This window comes from Caretta caretta, chromosome 2 (assembly GCF_965140235.1).
Source record: "Caretta caretta isolate rCarCar2 chromosome 2, rCarCar1.hap1, whole genome shotgun sequence".
Lineage (NCBI taxonomy): Eukaryota > Metazoa > Chordata > Testudines > Cheloniidae > Caretta > Caretta caretta.
Genome location: NC_134207.1, coordinates 264,487,072 through 264,507,785, shown reverse-complemented (window position 1 = coordinate 264,507,785; position 20,714 = coordinate 264,487,072). Strand labels below are relative to the sequence as shown.

Genomic DNA, 20,714 nt, shown 5'->3' with positions numbered 1-20,714 from the left:
GGAGTGAGACTGGCTGGGACCAGGCCGGCAATATGTCTGCTTCCCTCCATCTGGCTTTGCCAGTCTGTCCTGCCGTGTGACCCTTCCTTGGCCTCTTCACTAGGTACTACTTAGTAGTACTGGCTTGTGCTGTAAACTGCCGGGTACTGAGCTAGGGACGTGGCTCAGGGCTGTTGAAAGCGTCATATGGAGTCGCACTTAAACATGGTCATGGTTCTAAAGACACATGTCTGACCGAGCCTTGAGAGCTCACCAGACCCGAACTCTACCAGCAAATAAGTCATCTGGGTAACAAGAAAATATTCTACATGCTGGCCAGACCTGGCCCACCCTGGCCAAGTGGGTGAGTAGAATCGCCCACGGCTAGTAATGTCCTCTCCACTTTCAGGCCCTTTTTGTTACAAGCCCCAAACACTGCCACGGTTTTGTGTCTACACATAGGAGGGACATAGGCGCCGACTCCGTGGGTGCTCTGGGGCTGGAGCACCCATGGGGAAAAATTGGTGGGTGCTCTGCACCCACCGGCAGCTTCCCCCCCCCCAGCCCCGCCCCAGCTCGCCTCTGCTCCGCCTCTTTCCCTGAGCACGCCGCTGGGTCCTGCTTCTTCCCCCCCCTCCCTCCCAGGCTTGCAGCATAAAACAGGTGTTTCACGCGGCAAGCCTGGGAGGGAAGGGGGAGGAGGGGGAAAGCAGCGAGATTGGGGGAGGAGGCGGGGCTGGGGCGGGGATTTGGGGAGGGATCCAATGGGGCAGGGAGGGGCGGAATTGGGGCAGGGGGCCACGAGCACCCACCGGCGCCGACAAAAGTTGGCACCTGTGAGGAGGGATGACCCTTCTAGCAATTCATAGAGTCCCAGGCTAGAAGGGACTGCATGATGACAAAAGCCGTGAAACTTGCACTGGAAAACGGGGACTGTACTGCCAATGATCATAGAATGGGGTGGACTAAGTGAGGTGCTGGGAGATTCTTTGTTAAAACGGCCACCTGGATATTACTGAATCATCCCTGCTGGAGAACTTATCCCTGGGTCCGTGAGTCACCTTTGGAAGAGCAAATGGTTTTCTCTTGGATTGCACCAAATGGGAGATTTGTGTTAGTTGCACCCTCCGCTCCTAAATGAGATCAGACCCCAGTGTACTACTTACACATGGTAAAACGCTGGTCCCTTTCTCCTACCCTGTGTCTCATCTGGCTAGACGGAAAGCCCTGTGGGGAAGGAAGTATTATCCTGGTGTTACCCAGGAGTCACTTTGGCATGGACGCTGAGGGTGTGTTTACATTGCAATTTGAAAGCCCATGCCAGCTGACTTGGGCAAAGGGGCTATTTAATTGCAGTGTAGGCGTCTGGGCTTGGGATGGAGTCTGGGCTCTAGGACCCTCCCACCTAGCAAGGGGCTGCAACCCAGAATCCCTGTCTGTCTCCATCTATTATCACTTGTCTTTATACTTGGATTGCCAGCTTTTTGGGGCAGGGGCTGTCTTTGTTCTGTGTGTGTACGGCACCCAACGCACTGGGGTCCTTGTTCGTGACTGGGACCCTAAGAGCTGTACAGCCTCAAAGCACTTTACAAAGGAGGTCAGTACCATTACCCCCATTTTACAGATGGGGAAACTGAGGCATGTGGCAGTGAAGTGACTTGCCCAAGGTCAATCTACAGACCAGTAGCAGAGCCAGGAATAGAACCCAGCTCTCCTGAGTACTACTGAGCCCAGGACTGGGAATCTACTGTGGGCAGTTAATTTATAGGGAAGAAAAATCTTAAAGGGCTTTGGGTATGCTTTGTGAGTCTGTTATGTGTCTGGCCAGCATACCCAACCCCAAGTCTTGTGAACCACTTGTAAGGGGAATGTGCCCTCCTGGGAGTCCTGGAGTGAATCTGGTTTCATGGCCAGTACTTGGAGCTGGTTGAAACACTTTTTACTTGTCCAAATTTTGATGCAAAAGATTTTGCAAAATAACTTTTTTTTCAATATTTTGCAATGTTGGGTGGTTTTTTCATCAAATTCGAGTGGACAAGTTTTTCTGAAAAAAAATCATCTTTATAAATATGTGGCCAAAACCATTCTTTTCTACCCAATGCTAGTTATACCTTGGGAACAAAAAGTTGAAATAACAGAATACCTGCTTTGTCATAACTGCCTCATTCTGAGGGTCAGATTTGCACCAGTCAGAAGACACAATCGCTTAATTTTATTTGACCATCTCCATGATCTGTGTGTCTCTGCTTGGAATAGAACTGTAAGAATTGCCAAAGGAGAATGAACCAATGCCTCAATTCATGTAAATCCCTCGTTAATTCCCTAACTCTGCTCCAGAGTGCACAAACTTGGCGTATGTATTCACGGCGCAAAAAAAGCATGGTCTTAACTTGTGTTAAAATAGTGAAGACACGGCAACTCTGCTTTTAACTTGGGTTAGCAGCTCAAGTTAGTCTATAGGGCAGCCAGGGTTGACCTCCACTGATAACCAGAGTTAAAAACACGCTTTTTTGTGTGTGTGTGCACTGAAGACATACCTGGTATTGTTATCCAAGCTCATGAGCACAATCACTCACCTCTGGGGTCTAGGACAATCCCTCCATGCAATTATACTATGGAGCAGGGGTGAGGGACTTCCTGACCTTAGTTGAGGAGTGGACTTTGCCTAGAAGCATGGGTATTAAAAGGTCTTAATGCTTTAGCATACTTAAAGAAACTGCAACTGTTCTTGATCCGCTTCTTATAATGATACTTGCTTTGAATTGCAGGGGGACGCTGAAGTGGCCTGATGGCCGGAACCATGTTGGGGATTTCAAAGAGGGCCTGGAACATGGGTAAGCCTTTATAAATCTGGCTTCCCTTGCTTATAAACACAAGTACGGGGGGGGGGGGGGGGGGCTGGCTGTTAAAGGATAGTGGAACCCTAAAGCATGAGTTTTGTCGCCCAGTCTCTAGAGCAACATGGAGTTAGGACCACAGTCCACAGGCAAAGTGGAACAATTTTCATGCCTTGAATCCAAATCTCTGTGCAGCTGTTTTACTCCCTAGTCCCAGAAGTGGCCAGCATGTCTGGCAGTGTCTCCTGGGGGTGGGATGGGGTGGGACAGGTGGCTCCGCTGTGCACTGCCCTCACCTGCGGGTACCACCCCCGAAGCTCCTCTTGGCCGTGGTTCCCCATTCCGGGCCAATGGGAGCTGTAGGGGGCAGTGCCTGCAGGTGGGGGCAGAACATGGAGCCCTCTGTCCCCCTCCCCCTCCCCCAGGGGCCGTGGGGATGTGGTGCCGGCTGCTTCTAGGAGCGCCGTAGGGCCAGGGCAGGCAGGGAGCCTGCCTTAGCCCTGCTGCGCCACGGGGCTGGCAGTCCCGTGGGCCGGATTGATAGCGGATCCAGCCCATGGGCTGTAGTTTGCCCTCCCCTGGTGGAGATGGTTTCGGAGTGACACCTCTTTAAAACTCTTCTGCTGTATCTGCTCTGCCCCCTCTCGCCCTACCCTTATGCTGAAGTCTCCTATCTGCGCTCTAGGTTTGGAATCTGCCTTATCCCGCTAGTCTCCGAAGACCGGTACAACTGCTACAAATGCCACTGGTGTGAAGGCAAAATGCGAGGCTATGGAATCTGTGAGTAAGTAACGCTCCGAGTATGGCCTCTGGGGAGCACAAATTCCTAGCCGCTTGGCGGGTGGCTGCTCACCTCTTGGGCACAGAAGAGCGAACCGGAGGGCAGGGCAGGCCACAGAAGAAATCTACTGTTCCTGCTGCCCCAAAGCCTGGCTCCATGCTGCCTTGTTTTGCAGCGGCATGGGGCTGGAGGGGCAGGCTGGAGGGGCTGATTGATTCCCGGGCCTAAAATCTCCTGGGTCTAAGAGTGTCGCAGGGCCCTGGTCTGGTTTCCTGGCCTGTGGGCCTTAATATAGGTAGCAGCAGCCACGGGATACTGCAGCCTCTCTGCACCATGGTAGGACTAGCATTTTGGGGTCTGTCAGATACTTTCTAGAACAATCTTGGTGTCTTGTCCTCTGTTTAGCCTGCGCCATGCTGCCTAACCTAGGCTGTGTGTGCATCACTGAGATCTTAATGATGCAAACAGTTTTCTCCTGTCCTTTTTTTTGTCTGGTGTGCTGTGTGGGCTAAATATGCACCTGCACCTTCGGAGGGCAGGGCTGTAATTGTTCTCCTAGACCACGAAAGCAAACAGGGCGGTTGGCACAGCAGCGTGCTCTTGGATCTGGTTTCCGGGAGGACTCCTGGACCTGGAGTCAGGTCACGTTAAACACTGGAATAGAGGGTAACATAAGTTCTGACTGGGTTTCTAATAACTATTTCCCACTGAGAGGCATTAGGTTCATGCCGCCCTTTTCCTGTTCCACTACGTGGTTTGCTGTCCCTAAATTATTGGGGAGCTGGGTGAAACCCAGACGGAAAAGAGCAATGTAAGGGAAACACCCATATTCTGCATCGTAACGCCCAGTCATCCTTGTTCAGCAAACACAGGACTCCAAAACAGAGGCCTTCTTAGAGGATTATGTACAAACACACCCAGTTCACTTCCAGCCCCGGTTGACTGAAGGGGATGGGAGCCTTCCTCTCTTGTTTGTACAGCACCTCACACAGTGGAACCCTGATCCTTGCTGTGGACCTGTTGGTGCTTCTGTAATTCCAGTCCTGATATAGTGAACTTTATAAATACCCACCAATGGCTCTGCCTTCTCAGTTCTAGCCAACCTTGCTCTGACCCTCTCAAATTGGTGGCAGTCAAGAATACAACTTAGGTCTCTGGAGTGGGAGTCAGACCTATCGTGTGACTTTGCTGTGTTTCCTGTGATGACTTCTAGTTACGGAGGCTGAATTGGGCTATCAAATCTTGCTTTAGAATGCAAGATGTTTCCAGGAGTCAGCAAGGAGCTTCTCCATGTGGAACGCTGCTCAGCTGGCCAAATGCATTCTGGGTTTGCCAGCATCTAAAGCAGCACATACTTGCCCCTTCTGGGGAAAGGGTAGTTGATGGAGTGAGTGAATGTGGCCAATACTAAGGTAGGATCTTTTAATGCTGGCTTGTAATGTTTAGGTTCATAATATTCTGCAGAATATACCTGCATTATGGACTGAGGCAAATAGCAATAGTTCTCTAGCTACGTTCAAAGGTTAATAGTTTTAGATTACAAATAGTTCCATATAAGGGGAACTCAGCTATACCACTTGCGTCATGTGTCTCATGTTCAGAGCATAACATCATCTAACCTTCACAATAGCCCTGTAACTCTCCGCATTGCTTCCTTTCTAGAGGCAGAGGGAGATGCATTGGTATGTATAAGAATTAGGACTGGGGGCTGGCTTATTCCCAGGCCTATGCTCCCTGAAGCCTGGGTGGCTAGTGGGTTTAGAAATGAAACTTAAGAGGCTCCATACTAGTTCCAATCCAGCTGTGGACAGGAGTGACCCAGTTGTTACTATCTGCCTAGTTGGCTGGGAGCTTGAGTGAAACAAGGTGGGTTTCAATCCCAGTTCCTAGCGAACAGGTGTTGGTAGTACACACTCTCTGGTACTTTTGTTGGCAGCCTCCATTGAGAGGTTAAGGACTGAACTACCCCTGTGCTTAGAGGAGCAGCCAAGTTCAGTGCTTAGATTTGGAGTTCCTGTTCTCTAGGCCCACCTACTCTTGTCCCTGTAAGTGGTGTCTCGTAGGGCAGGCTTGACGCATGCTGTTAGGGAAGCTTGCGCCATGGTTACTCTGCTGCCAGGAAACTGAAGTCCTCTAGCACTAAGCAAGGGCAACAGCAAGAGAAATCGGTAGTGTCTGCTGGCCTTAAAGATGATGCTGTCCATTCTCTCTCTCCAGGTATGGAAATGAGATGGTTTACAAAGGATACTTTAATGATAATCTGCGTCAAGGATTTGGCATCCTGGAAAACCCTTCAGCAGAGCAGCCGTTTAAGTACACAGGGCAGTGGGATAATGACAAAAAGAATGGATATGGAGTCTTGGATGACAAGGACAGGTAATGCTGTGGAAGGGAGCTCAGCAAATGTTCACAACACCTGTCTTCAGCATTCCTTGGTCTGAAGCATATTCGACTTGAACTTGAGACGGGAAAAGTTTGAGCTGTACTGAGGGTTGGAAATTCTGTTTCACAGAGGATTTTAAAATTGGGTTTCATTCCAATTGGGAACAAACCCCCAACACTCTGAAATTCTCCATGCAAGAAACATTTTAGAAAACCCTAATTTTGGATCGATTGAGACACTTTATTTTGATTTTAACCTTATTTCTGTTTTGAAAACTAAAGTTTTCCAAACCAATTTTTTTTTAAAGCAAAAAATTGAAACCCTTCATTTGAAAATCCTGAAGCAGGATATGGAGATGGTTGGAACTCTTTCTAGTTGTGTCAATTTTCATTTTGGAGAACAAGTTTGCAAGGTGACCAGATTTTGATGGAACTGCACTTCCAACAGATAAAGGGTTCCATCAAAGTTCAGCCTCTAGCGGGAACACCTGAGATGACCTGATATTGATGTGGGTATGCTGACCTATATGATTGCCTTGGAACAATGTAATGATGCCAGAATATCAAGTTTAGAACCATGAGTGCCCCTTGCAGCAAAATCTCTGCTGCAGTGCATTGCAATAGCAGTGTCTGAGTTGCAATGACTTCAGGACCAGCTAATGTTCTGCAAGTTGTGTGCAGGATGGCTGTAGAAAGAGTGGGATGAGCGGGGGCCCCTTGCGTGCATCACTCTTCCGGCAAATGGAAATGTATATCTGCGTTTGTGGCTGGGTGGCTGTTAAGTACGTTACTGATATAGGGTCAAAGAACACTGAAAAGCAACATTGTTAAATCAACAGTACGTGGACTGAATTTCAAACTTTGATCAACAAAATATCTCCCTGGCTTTCCAAAGGCTTCTTGCACAATCAACTGACCTGCTCACAAGGGTTTGTGTAGGAAATCTTTAGCATGTCGCCAAGATGGGAGGACTTGCGATGTGTGTGGACAGCTCTAGCTTGCTGGACTATGTCCTGTCCCTCAGTCAACCATGGGCTTGTAAGCAGGTGTCCCCTGGTTCCAGTTGCAAAGGAGACACTCGGATCTAGTCTCTGGGGGAGGTGTTCAGAGGGGTTTGACTATGCTACGATCACGGTCCAATCAACACTTCCTCCAGGTTAAGGTTGGTCCCTGCTGCCTTCCTACCAACGCATAAGACTTAGAGCTGCCTCATTCAGAGCAGATCATCCTCTCTGGGTACCAGAGCTCTCTGGAGGATTCTACCTTGTCTCTGGGCTGGGTGCAGTTAACCGGGAGGAGATCTCAAAATAATCACCAATGCCTTTGATCCATAGATAACCCTTCCTTTTGCCACAGTCTGCACTGAACCATGTGACAGCTAGGGAGAAGCCTGGAAGACAAACAACTACATTGGCTGCATCGCAGGAAATGTATACCCTAGTGGATGCTCAGGCCTTATCTATGCTAGAATTTTAGCCTTGCTTTTCTGCTGTCAAGTAAAGGCTTGAAACGGGGGAAAGCACTAGCAGAGTAAATAATGGCTTCCATTGTATATACTGTAGGGAGGAGGCTTTCACCCATGCAGCTACACTGATGGGTGACATCTGGGCTAACATCAAAAGGGGGGGGGGGGGGGGAGTCTGACATCCATGGCTATATGAGATGCAGAGACCTGACTGGTGGCACCACTCCAGATAGCAGAACCACCCAGCCTGCCTTTCTCAACTTACTAAATCTGTCTCTAATTCACATACTTAAAGACCTGCCCAAAGTGGATGTTCAAACAATCCCTGATGTCTTTCAGAAGCTGTCCACAGTATAAGGATCAAACTCACACCAGGTGTAAGCAAGCATCTTCTTTCACCTGGTGTGAAGCTGGCTTATTGTCTTAGTTCTCAGTGGTCTTGTGCAAAGCTCTCCAATGGTGGTGTATGAAGGCCTCCTATCTTGTGTTCCAGAGGGGAGAGGTACATTGGGATATGGCAAGATGACCACAGGCATGGACACGGCATTGTGGTGACCCAGTCAGGCCTGTGCTACCAAAGAACATTTCATGCGGATAAAATGGTGGTGAGTAAATAACTTTCCTGTGGGTACTTTAGTCAATAGACCATGGAATCCCTTATCTAGGGGAGGAGAAAAAGATGAGAACACTCTCCTTATTAAAGTAAGAATCTTTCAGGTGTGTAGGAGGCAGTATGACTTAAGCACTGGTTTCTTACCACAAGATCATCCCTTAACTTGAGGGGAAGCCGAGAACATTTTATGTGATGGGACTACCCCATAACTACCGGCAGCCCTAGGCTCTGCGTTTTTCACCACCTCCCTAAGGTGCACCCACATCTGAACTGGTACATATGGGGTGTCAGTACCTGCTGGTGATACTAGAACCAGAGGACACTACGTGAAATTGAAAGGAAACATACATATCTGTATTAGAGCAGTCCCTAGGAGACCCAACCATGAAAGGGGCCCCGTTATTCTAAGTGCCGTACAGGCTTGTAACAACTAACCTGTAAACTCTTCAGGGTGCAGGCAAAGTAACAATTAACACGTGGAAGCTGTTGCCACAAAGTTGTCCATGGGGACCAAGCATTTAGGAATATTAATAAAAGGATTATCCACTTGTATGGATAATGAGAACCCAATTTCACTAGCAAATGACTAGAGATGGACAGAAAACGGAAATCTCTTAACACATAGCAATTTAATCCTGAATCAGGACAAAGTCAAAAACACGACCCTTTTTCCTGAGAACTGAAAGGGAATCTGTTCCTGGCTGCTGACCTGGAAGACGCTAGAAAGTGAAATTGACAAGAGTCTATTAGGTGGGCAGCCAGGGAGCTGTCACCTCACTTTTCCCTCAGAAATATTTAATTTTGCAAACGGAGCATTTTCCATGGGAAAATCATTCTGCTGGCAGGTTCCCAACCAGTTCTAAAAATGACATGTTGTGTGCACGCCCATCCGTCCGTCCGTCCTTTCGGTTTTAGGGCCTAAACAAACAGTGACCGAAGTCCTGAAGCAACTTCCCCATGGGCACAGTATTCTATGTTTGGCCACTGCAGAGTTTCTTGTTGTTTCCTCTGGAGCATGCACTACTGTAACCTTTGGATTTCGTAGATGCTGACACCAGTCGTTATTGGGATATGTAGTGGAGTCATACTTATTACTTTACTGGCCACAGTCAGAGAAGGGATACTGAACTAGGACCGACCACTGGCTTGATCTGTGTGGTAATTCCTTGGTTCTTATTGTACCACTGGCCACTTAAGTCAGATGCTTGGGACAGGAAATCCATCTCTAACCAATATTCCTGTATGAAACACTCTTATTACACCCCTTCCTACAAGAAAACTCCTTTCCCACCTAGTACCTGATAGCTTAGAGTAATACACCATCTCCCTCCCCACTATAACTTGCCATACACACTGCACCCCACAAATGGCATGTGTCAGTGTGCCCATGTTTGTTGGACAAAATGCAATGACTTAATAGAAATCAACGTGTCTCATTCACCACTCTGCACTCAATGGCTGTTTTATCACTAGGGTTCTGGGATTCTCCTCTTAGAAGATGACTCCGTTTATGAAGGCAACTTCACAAGAGATCTGACATTTGTTGGAAAGGTGAGCTGCTTGCCTATGCTCAACCCTGCTGTGTTACTGCTAACTTTCAAGAAAGCTGGCAATCCTGTCCCTCAACGTTCATACTGTTTTTTTCCTATTAGTTACAGCTCCTTTTATCACACTAGAAATTTTACAACAAAGGGTTAGCATGGCCCCATGTCTTCTGTGATTCTACAGCTGCAGAATCCGATGCAACCTTTGTTTTTTGAGTTTCTAGTCCTCATGGTGGCTTACAGAACCCCACAAATTGGAACAGTGCAAACACAATGCTTTGGTACCAGAGTCTGAACTAGCCTGAAACAATAGCTCAGAGGTGTGAGCAGCCCCATTTGTTCCAGTGGCTTCACTTTGAAACGTGAAGATGACCATTTAAATCAACACGTTGAAGCGTTTCACGGTTGATCGTGAACAAATATACAGCTAACGCGCTTCGCTTGCAAAACCTCCAGCTTGTTACAAAAGTCCACGCCAGGTCAAACAAGGAACGTGAGGGTAGTATCACAATGATTTTAATATAGTGACTTACAATTCATACAGTGGTGCTCAATAACACATGCTAAGCATGGATCTTTGTCTCCTTCTAGTGGCTAGTCCACAAGAGGTTGATGGGTCTGCCACATCTTACAGCTAGGGTACTAGGGGTGAGTTTTCCTAAGTCCAACTAAAGCACTTAGACACAACTACCACTGAAATCAATGTTGGGTTTGAAAAGGTCTGTACTTGGGATCAAGCCTTGATCCCTGGTTCACATCCTAAGAAGGGCTGGCTCTACTGAATTACTTCATTTCTGAGCTCATTAAACCTCCTAGCCTGAATCAAGCTACCACAGAACTTCCCATCTGCCACCCAGAGTGCTGCAAAATCCAGAGGCCTTGTCTCACAGAACAGGGCTTGCCTTGGTAGTAAAAGGCACTCAAAAGGGATCCATTCTTGCAAGCTTTCCAGGTGCACATGTAGTATGCATTTCCCTCTGCTCATCTCACTGCCAATGATGCCAAACCCGCTGGTGCCTTAAGGAACAGGGGAGAAACTAAACAAGAATTAGACTTCCAGATTGTACATTCACTGTAGCTTGGAGGTTTATCCATCTCTCTAGATTTAGGCCAGGAACTTCAGAGCATAGAAGCAATGATTAACACCTAGTCCTACTTGCCACATTGGACCCTTGCTTTGCATTTCTAGCTGGATTTCCACATCCGGAGTCCTATCAGTATGAGCAATCTCATTCGACTCAAATAGACTTCTGTCTCTTGGCTCCTGGGATCTCCTGTCTTTGTGTCCTGTCTATTCTCTGGCATTGGGAGTGCTTTCAATGTATAGCCCTTCTAGTGGAAATAACCTTCTTAGGCTTCCTTTTAGGGATCGTTCCTGCTTGTGGGCTTCACAAGAGGGGGATTGGAACCTTATCCAACCTCCTGCCAAGTGAGAGCTCGATAGAATAACCCCTTTATTTTTTTGTTTCAGGGAAAGCTGACCTTTTCCAATAGCTTCATGCTGGAGGGCACCTTTAGTAACAAATCAGGCCAAGGGCTTCAGACGCAAGGAATCCTGAACACTTCCAGCGACCAGCAAGCTGCCTCAATAACCAAAGTGTGAGTGGCCGTAAATAACTCCGCGGGCCGTGATTTGTATTCCATTCGCACCAACTGAGTCACCACTGCGCAAGACGCTGTACATCTAAGTCAGACAGCTCCTACCCTAGAGAGCGGAGTCTAAATAAGCAAGGATGGCCAAAGGAGAAAGAGAACCCTCCCCCCCAGTACAGATGAGGTTCTGATGTGCAGATGAATTGACTTTCCCAAAGCCACCTACAGAACCTGAGGAAAAGCCAGGATTTGAGTCCAATCCAGTGCCTTAAGCACAAGAGCATCCTTCTCTCAAAGTCTTGAGGGTTTTTTGGAGGCGCAGTTTCTAGCCAGAAATCCCATTCAGAAAAGCTTGCTACCTAGAAGGGTTGTTAAGCACTGGAGCAGGTTGCCTAGGGAGACTGGAATCTCTGTCACTGAATGTTTTTAAGAACATGTTAAACACCTGACAGGGATGGCCTAGGTATACTTGGTCTTGAGGTCTTGAGGGTCCCTTCCCCCCTCCCCTTACATTTCTATGATTCACAAGAAAGGGGGAGGGGGTCCAGTACTTGATCCACTCCCTGCCCCCTTCTTGATGCTCATGCTTGCAGTGTACTGACCGGTGTGGTAGGGAGTTAGAAGTGACAGTGATCCAAGGACATGTGAATTGTTTAGCAGAGCATGGCTAGCTCGAATTAGGAAGCACAGTGGGTAAGTTGAAATATCTTTCTGGGTGGTCAGAGCTCTAGTTTCTTATGCAGCAGTCACTCCCTGACAGGTGACAACATGAAAGCAGGCGACAGTAATTCTGACTTGACCCCAATGGCCAGATTCCTACAGCACAGAACCTGTTGCAAGGCCCCCAGCAGCAGAGTCCTCTGGAGTGGGGTGTAAGATGCCCACAACCTCCCTCTCCACTGGGGAGACCCATATTTAGCCATTGCAACCCAACTGGGAGTGGCCGAGGCAGCCGGGTGATGCACATTGCAGCAGGGAAGTTCTGGATCAGTCTCCACCACACGGTTCCCAAGTTGACCTCTCTTGATACAACTCATGAATTAAGGCAGCAATTGGGATGCCGCCAGCCTTCCCCTGGGATGAATTCCTGGACATGCACCCCAGCTACATCATTTCCTTCTCCCCAGGATGCTTCCTCTCTGCTGGTGGCTGGTGCCTCTACTCTGCGAGAGCCAGTCCTGTTTCCTCTGCTTGTGTAGCAGCAGCTACCAGCAGAGGTAGCTGACCTGGCTCTGTTACCAGCTGCTTCCTGAGGCTCTTAAGCGAAGAGCCTCTATAGCTGCAGAAGCAGGTGTAAGCAGGGAGAGCAGCACATAACACATATCTAGTCTACCTTAGGCCACCAATAGTCCATGTGCCATGCTTTGGGGCCCCCTGGCCAAATGCATCTCATTGGCAGCAGAATAAATCTAAGCTGACCTCTGCTGAACTTTGCTCCTTGTTATATCCTCTAGGATGCTCCTAAATCTCTCTGCCGCAGTGGTGGTTGGGGCGAAAATGCGTTCATGAGATGATTAGAAGGGGGGGTCGGTGGCAATGTAGGAGTGGGGATGGAAGCAAGGCGTAACTTCATCTTTGTTGTGCAGTCAGCTGGGTCTTGATGAGTTCCCGGTGGAGAAGAGATGGCAGGGAATCTACGACCAGTTTCTGAAATTCCTCCACTCTGGCTGCAAAGAAGAAATGGAGGAGTCCTTCACGGGGTTCCATATACAGACAAGCAAGGAGCTGCGCAAGTCTCAGGAGTACCTCTTCTGCCAAAGGTGACAACTGGCTTGTGCAGAGGGGCGCAGCGGTGCATTGGGCTAGTGCGTTCAATTTTGGGGTTCAAGTCTTGACCTCAGGCTCGCAGGAGTGATTGGACAACCCTGGGTGGCATGGCCTCGCTGGGGCAGGTGTGTTCCAGGAGGCTAGAACCAGACACTTCCTCATGATTACTGTGCAGCTAATACTGTTCGATGCCGGTGTTCACCGAACACAACGGTGCTTCTGGGGGGAGAGAATTAGGGAGATTCAGCTGCTCAAGCTTGACTTATACCCTGCTTGATATGCAATTGGGAGGGATCCCGGTGCCTCATTGGCTGGTATAAGCCCCCTAAGAATGGCTTAGCCATTAAACTATGCTTCAGAGGGAGTGGGAAAGGTGGAAAAATAACTCCATATAAATGAAGTAACCTGGGGAGAGAGTCATTGAGATAGACCATGAACATAAGGGGTGGGGAGCTGACTCTCCTCTGCCTTGCGAATCTGTTCATACTGTGCCAAGGGCTACCGACTCAGAAGGGTAACACATGATTACACAGAATGCAAGGTAGGCAGCAGTTAGGCGCAAGGGGTGAACCACAACTCCTCCATCACCGTTGTACTCGTTTTCCTCCCTCGCAGGGGGCCCGAGGATGTCTCTGGGAAGATAGAAGATGTCCTTGAAGAACTAGTGCAGCATCAAGAGCTGGAGTCGCTCCAGTGTTACTTACAAAAGGTACCGCTCAAAATGCACTGTGTGCCGAGGCTCTGGAGCACCCAGAAATGTGAGGAGCCCACCACAAAAAAGGAACACGGTCCCTGTCCTGTAGAACACCTGAATTAGGGCTCCAGTCCTGCAAACTGTCCGTGCAGGCAGAGCACCGCTGGATCGACACTGAGCTGGGCCTGAGCTAGCGTAACATAAGCGAGGGCCCTCAACAGGAAAAGTGGGGTGGGAATGGGACATGAAGGACGAGGGGACAATTCCATCCTGTGGCTGCTCTGTCAGGTACAGACACGTTCCAGAGGCTTATGGTCACTTGGTTGCTTTTCCTCCCCTTCAAGTGAAATTCAGCTTGCTGGCTGCCGAGTCCCTGCAATGTGAGAGCAGAGTGTGAGGACATAAACACAGCCATGCCTTACATAGTAACTAGAGACCCCCTGACCGGGAAGTCCCCATCTTATGTAGCCCCCCCTGAAACAACCACTCTTTTTCTCCGGTGACTGGGGAGAACCAGGAACTCTAACCAATCCGCAGCCAGTAACACCCGGAGTTTTCTCTTCTGAGCGCTATGCGAGCTTTAGTGCTGGTGAAGAAAAGGGTTAGCTGGACTGCCTTGGAGAAGAAAGCTTCATGTCTAGTCTCTCAGCACAGGTTCTGGCAGTACAAGTCTACTGTTGTGTTGGAAGGACCAGCCCCAATGGGCAGTTCAGTCTCCGCCATCCCTTGACCTCTGCTGAGAGAGCCTGACCTTGCTTCCCACGGAAGGTCAATGGCAAAATGCTATTTGTAGCGCCATGGTGCCTAGAGGCACCCATTGCTGTCCTTCAGTGCGAGCAGGATTGGGTCAAGAGAATAGCAGCGTTTTCCAATAGGATATGGACCTAAACAGTATCCTGCCAGGCAATGTTCCCTCTAATTTTTGACAGGCCCGTGTGTGCAAAAAATTTCTTCTGTGCAAATTTTTGTGCGTGTGGTGTTTCGCTGTGTGCGCGAGGTTTAGGATCTGTGTGCACGCACACAGCTTAGAGGGAACAGTGCTGCCAGGCCACCTTAAGGCCTAGCTAGAGATTGAGCTGGGTGGCTCTCCATCCTTAAGGAGGCTACATCCCTTTGGGATTTGCCCGGATATGGACCAAGGCCATCAGCTCATCTTCCCTAGACTGAACTGTCTCACTGGCTAATCAACGCCTTGGTTTTGATGGCCCTCTCCTGCCAGTCTGAAGGGAGGACTCACCCTTGCAATCCATCCCTTAACAAATGCAGAACTTTCCTCCACTGTCTTGCAGGCTTTTAAGTCTTCCCTGCACCCACTAGGAAAACTGCTGAAGGCCCTGACGTTCGCTTTTCAGGCTACATACTCTGGGATCGGGGCAAACAAGCACCTACTGAACATGGCCCAAGAGGAGGTCAAGTACTATGCCAAGAAAATATGGGAGTTTTACTGGTAAGTCCAGTGTGTAATTGGCTTCCATGCAATCGTATGCTAGTGAGGAACACTTGTTAGGTAGGCAATCTAATTCATTCCTTGGGGGGCTAGGCCCTGGATTAGTGCATCTAGTACTTCTGTGCAATCCGGTTGCTTTCCATCAGAAAACTTCCTTCAGATGTGTATCTCTTTAGGTGTTCATGCATATGACCCTCATCACTGTAGTACCTAGGTAAACTTACTCCCTTTTACTCCATATACAGTCTTAGCAACATAGGACTTGCCAGCCTGGATCAGATGCATGGTCCTTCTAGATAATTTCTTATCTCTGGCAGTGACCAGCAACAGATACTTCAGAGGAAGGGGTGAGAAATGCCATAATGGGCAGATGTGAGGTAATCTGCCCCCATGAAGTCTCATGAACTATAGTTGAAGGAAGTACTAATGTGAAAAATGGCTATGGGGAAAAAATAGCTCTGTCTTAATCAACTGATCTGTTTTGTATATTCAAGGGTGTATCTTTTCACCCTAATGCCTTCAGAAAAGCAGTTTTGTCTTTTACTCCTCTGCAATTGGCAGAGCCAACCCAACTTGCAGAATGGGTTGGATTCTGTTCCTCCTTGGGCATCAGCAGGCTGGCTTACTAACAGCCAGTCTGTTAGGGCTGTGTGGACCCACTGAACAGAAAATGGCTGCATGGCCTAACTTCATCTTCAGAACCTTTCTTACTGGTGATAGGTGAGGAGGAAGAACCCAGCTTGGCTGGCTGTGTTCAAGGCTGGCCACTCAAAAACCCTCCAATTGTAAATGGAACAGATTTGGCTTAGAAATTATTGACAGGAGTCCCATGATGCCATTTTTAGTTGCCTTTCAGAGTAGAGCTGCACTTTAAATCTGTCTATTTTGCAGTTGACCCATTAGGCTCACAGGTGAACTGAGGAATTGTCCAGAACAAGAAGCTTTTGGGCATTTTATTCCTTGAGCCCATATGCTGTCTAGGGACAGCATTAAAGTGCCTTGGAAAAACGTTAAAGTGGAATTGGAAAAGGTATGGGGAAGGGCAACTAACATGGTTAGGGGGTATGGAACAGCTTCCATACGAGGAGAGATTAATAAGACTGGGACTTTTGAGCTCGGAAATGGGCTACTAAGGGGATTATGACAGAGGTCTATAAAATCTTGATGGGTGTGGAGAAAGTGAATAAGGGAAATGTTGTTTACTCCTTCTCCTAACAAGAGGTAGAGGTCACCCAATGAAATTAATAGGCAGCAGGCTGAAAACAAATGTAAGGCACTACTTCACACAAGGCACAGTCAACTTGTGCAACTTTTTGCCAGGGGACAATGTGAAGGCCAAAAGTATTGTGGGCTCAAAAAACTAGATAAGTTCAGGGAGGATAGGTCCATCACTGGCTATTAGTCAAGATGGGCAGGGATACACCATGCTCTGAGTGTCCTAGCTTCTGTTTGCCAGAAGCTGGGAGTGGACGACAGGGGATGGATCACTCAATGGTTGCTCTGTTCTGTCTGTTCCCTCAGAAGCACCTAGCACTGGCCGCCGTCAGAGGACAGGATACTGGGCTAGATGGACCTTTGGTCTGACCCAGTATGGCTGTTCTTACATTATGTTGTCTCTTCTAGAGATTTAATCCTTTCCCAGCTGGATTCCTTATGGATGCTGGTGATATGCAAACTCATTCTAGCAATGTATTACATTCATCTGTTAGCTGACACTTAAGCCTACAGAGTATCTTCAAATATTAAACCCCTTCCCAGCAGGGGAAGTATGGCTGCCCCCAGTCCAGAGAGCTAAAATAATTCTGCAGAACAAGTCATTCCATCTTCAACAAAGTATCCACTCCTTTTGAATGCACTAAGTAAGCTGTTTGCCTCCCCTGTACCCGTTACTGTTACAGCTGCCAAATTTGTGGGGGCAGGGGAGAGGATCTGACTATGCTAATTAGTAAATGACTGAGTTGCCCTTGAAACGGAGACACTAAATCATCTTCTTGCCTTTCAGGGGTTTACTGCATCTGGCACTGGAGCAGAAAGGCCAAGCGCTCGCAGAGACGGAAGACAGAGGGAAAAGGTGGCTGGGGTTAAGGGTCACTTGGTTTTAAATCCGTGTCCGTTCTACCTCGTCCAAAGAAACATCGGGCACGGAGGCCATCCTATTTCCCAGCCTTTGGTTGTGGGAATAATTCCAAATAGCTGGGGCAACCACACTTCGGTGGGAAACTGTTCTAACAAATTTTCACTCGTTCCCACCTTAGGGACTGGACACCGTGTTGGTTCTGATGTTGGATGTGAGCTCAGAAACCACTGAAAGAGAGGCCTCTCTGAAATGTCAGAGGAAATAAAACCTCAACTAAATGAGTCACCTGGTTGAGCATTGCTTTATGTGGGGCAAAAGGGATGAACGATTCCTTCCTGACCTCTGTAGACAGTGTCCTGCAGTCTGAGATCTGATTACTCTGATCTTAAGACTACAAATGTTCTAACCTATGTTGGTCACAAAATTCTCCAGTCGCAGCACTGGACTCTAGGAAGATGGGAGCGGGGAGAAAGATGGACACATCTTTAAGGTGTTATATATTGAGCCTTAACTTGTGCCTTGTGTGGACGCAACCTTTAACAGACTGATACCAACAATCAGTCGGGCTCATCTTTGGTTTCCTCTCTAACTCAGTGACCTGAATGCATACAGAGTGATTCTGCCTCTGATCCTGCCCTGTTTCTATCCGGAGCTCTTCATGCTGTACATGCTCTATCATGAGAAGGAAGATGACCTCTACTGCCAAGGGATTGTGGACCTGAGTTTATTTCCTGACATTAAGCTGCTAGAGTTCCTGGACGTACAGAAGTGAGTAACACCACGCTGAACGAATCTCCCAAACAGCTGGGAGAACAGTCTCTGCAGGGAAGAGTTCTGATGGGGATGGGAAGCAAGAACTCGCCAATGGACCCTACGGTTCCAGGACCCATTATTAGTCCTAGTGCTTAAACTCTTCCTGAGCAGCAATGTCAGTTCCTTGATGGGGTTCCTGTAACATACAGTGCTTTCCTACAGGTCAGCGGTACTCTTAACGGGCCAGGGCTTTAATTTCCCATGCTCATCTTGTTCCCTTCCTTTCTGGATGTCTCTTTTGAGCAAGTGTCTTTCCAGTTGCTTTACCACGTGAATGGTTTACTTGAAGTTAGAAGGGTCCCACAGCATTATGGAGAATGGCAATTCAGAATTGAAAGGAGCAACATGTTGTGGCATAAGCCTGATTCTCCACTCTGTTACGACTGGTTCTTAAAGTGGGGTCATTCCTTTCGGTTCAGTAAATCTAACTGTTACTGGTTCCAGGCCAGTGCTAGAGTGGAGAATCAGAATGCATAAGTCTCTGTCCATGGTGGTGATTCCACAAACCCTTGCTCTTGGTCAGGGCGAATGGGTGAGTGAGAATTTAGACTCTAACATGGGGATGGGGTAGAGAATAGATCTGCACGTCATAACTGCCCTGTCTCTCATCTCATTTCAGACACCTGTGGCCCCTCAAAGATCTCACCCTAACAACCAATCAGGTAAGTAGCAGTGCTGGGATAGATCCTCAGAGTAAACTGGGGTAGCTCCAGCAACTACGGTGAAAGTGGTTAAACTAATGGGGCCGTGCCGAATTATACCAGGTGAAGACCTGGGCCTTTGTATTTAGATATGCTTCAAATAACACATCAGTAGCAGATCATGGACACCAGAGCATTGGACACAATAGATGCAGGATACAGAAAAGATATGGACAATAGACTTCCAGTATTATCAATAAAATGTCTATCTTATAAGTAGAAGGCATTTCCACACTTGCAGGAGTTTATCTGTATTATGACAGTTCATAGAGACCCTGGTGCTAAGTACTAATTTCCTTCCTGTCCTAAATGGTTGCACAGGGTTGCTGCAAGATGCTAAATATCTGCATTCCACGCTAAAGGTTTGCTCGGTCCAAATTTTAAAATCCAGCCTGGCTCCAAACCTGAGCCAAGCACAGCTGACCTGAGAGTTGTCTTCAGAACCAACGTGACCTAAACCTGTTAGTGCGACCGCTTCATCCTTGGGGCTTCGCTTGGTGGGGGCTCCCTGTGCCCACAGTCATTCTCCTGCTGCCTTCTGCCCGTGGGGTCAGGCTGGTGGCCCTAACCCTAACCCACTCCTGCCATTCGTTGCCATCTGGTCCTGTGCGCATGCTGACAAGTCACTGTGCCTCTCACTCCGCAGCACCCTGGTCAGCGCACACAGGGTCAGATCCTGCTAGGTTCAGGTCATGTTGCAATGTCTGCTCCATGGGTGGCTGCATTTCATTAGTGAATAGATTGCCTTTCCTCCCAGAGGACTGCATCAGCAGCAATCTATAGAAATTATTCTGTAATATGTGCTTTACTGAATCATGGGATTTCAAAGACCTCCTAAGCTTCCCAAATGACTGTACCAGCAGAGACAAAACGCACAGACAGCTCTATGTGGCTCAAAAGCTTGTCTCTCTCACCAACAGACGCTGATCCAACAAAAAATATTACCTTCCTCCACCTTGTGTTGCTAGTATCCTGGGACCGACATGGCTACAACTACGTGCGTACTAATGCAAACCCTTCTCTACCTTTCAGAGACGTTCTCTTGTCAAAGACAAGTGCTTCCTTTCTGCTACAGAATGTCTGCAAAAGTTGATGTAAGTGGCCTTCTGTGATTTCTTACTCATGACTAAGCAGGGTTGGATGACATGGTGGTTAAGATACCTCAGTTCTCAGTCTACGCTAGCCCTAGGGGAGAGCCTGCCTGAAAAATATTAGCATAGACTCGGGGCGAGTGACTAATGCTGAGAGCTTGAAAAGTCATAAGCTCTATTCGTGTAATGCCACAGTGGGGAGATACCTTCCTGACTTCATCCTGGTGATCCCTTTATATCATGAAGCTTGAGGATTGACAGCTCTTGTAAGTCATGTCTTAGTTAAGGCAACTGGCCTTATCCATTCAAAAGACTCAGATGCTCTTATGCTGCTCTGAGGTGTCTCAATAATGCCACTTCTTGCCTCTTAGCTGGGTAGCACTGGGCTTCTTTCTCAGTGTGTCTGTTTTTTGGCAGCACTACTGTGGACCCCCGGGAAAAGCTGGAGATCCTTCAGAAGACCTATGAGGAGATAGAGAGCACTGTGTCACGAGTAGTGGAGAGGGATTATAAACTCCCAATGGATGACCTCTTGCCTCTGTTGATGTATGTTGTATCACGGGCCAGGTAAGAGAGAGAGCTTCATGTTTATCACTGCTAATATAAAGCAGAGTATCTCTTGCCAATGTGTAACCCACACACCTTCTGGGTGTGGTGTTCTGTCCTATGTAGCAGCACCGAGACCACTTAAAGAGAGAGATAAAATGAGTCTGTTCTACAGCCTTAGCTAACAGCCAGTTGGCTTTTAGCTCAGGCCGTAGAGGCTCACGCACTAAGCTACAGAATTCACGGTTCGATCTCGCCTGCTGATGACCAGGGTCTGTCGGCGTGACATATGCTCCATGAGGACTAGGGCTGGCTGAAACTGTTTTAATGGGAAATTTGGGGTTTTGATTAAATGGAGTATTTAGTGAAGTCTGTTTTTACACT

The 20,714-nt window shown here is 48.0% G+C and overlaps 2 protein-coding genes across 7 annotated transcripts in view; one reads left to right on the top strand and one right to left on the bottom strand.

The window, feature by feature from the left end:
• The window catches only part of ALS2CL (ALS2 C-terminal like), a 64,357-nt gene that overhangs the window by 39,157 nt on the left and 4,486 nt on the right, over nt 1-20,714 (top strand). For all 6 annotated transcript variants that reach the window (XM_048837371.2, XM_075126066.1, XM_075126065.1 and 3 more), the window contains exons 11-24: nt 2,748-2,813; nt 3,502-3,600; nt 5,815-5,973; nt 7,938-8,049; nt 9,531-9,608; nt 11,073-11,200; nt 12,781-12,954; nt 13,577-13,670; nt 14,945-15,102; nt 17,105-17,173; nt 17,774-17,947; nt 18,612-18,654; nt 19,726-19,787; nt 20,202-20,351. In XM_048837371.2, the coding sequence (XP_048693328.2) occupies nt 2,748-2,813; nt 3,502-3,600; nt 5,815-5,973; nt 7,938-8,049; nt 9,531-9,608; nt 11,073-11,200; nt 12,781-12,954; nt 13,577-13,670; nt 14,945-15,102; nt 17,105-17,173; nt 17,774-17,947; nt 18,612-18,654; nt 19,726-19,787; nt 20,202-20,351 (1,566 nt within the window). The remainder of the gene's footprint in view (nt 1-2,747; nt 2,814-3,501; nt 3,601-5,814; nt 5,974-7,937; nt 8,050-9,530; nt 9,609-11,072; nt 11,201-12,780; nt 12,955-13,576; nt 13,671-14,944; nt 15,103-17,104; nt 17,174-17,773; nt 17,948-18,611; nt 18,655-19,725; nt 19,788-20,201; nt 20,352-20,714) is intronic.
• The window catches only part of JMJD4 (jumonji domain containing 4), a 32,727-nt gene continuing 22,108 nt past the window's right edge, over nt 10,096-20,714 (bottom strand). The window contains exon 8 of the mRNA XM_048837376.2: nt 10,096-14,028. Within this exon, the coding sequence (XP_048693333.2) occupies nt 13,870-14,028 (159 nt within the window). The 3' untranslated portion in view covers nt 10,096-13,869. The remainder of the gene's footprint in view (nt 14,029-20,714) is intronic.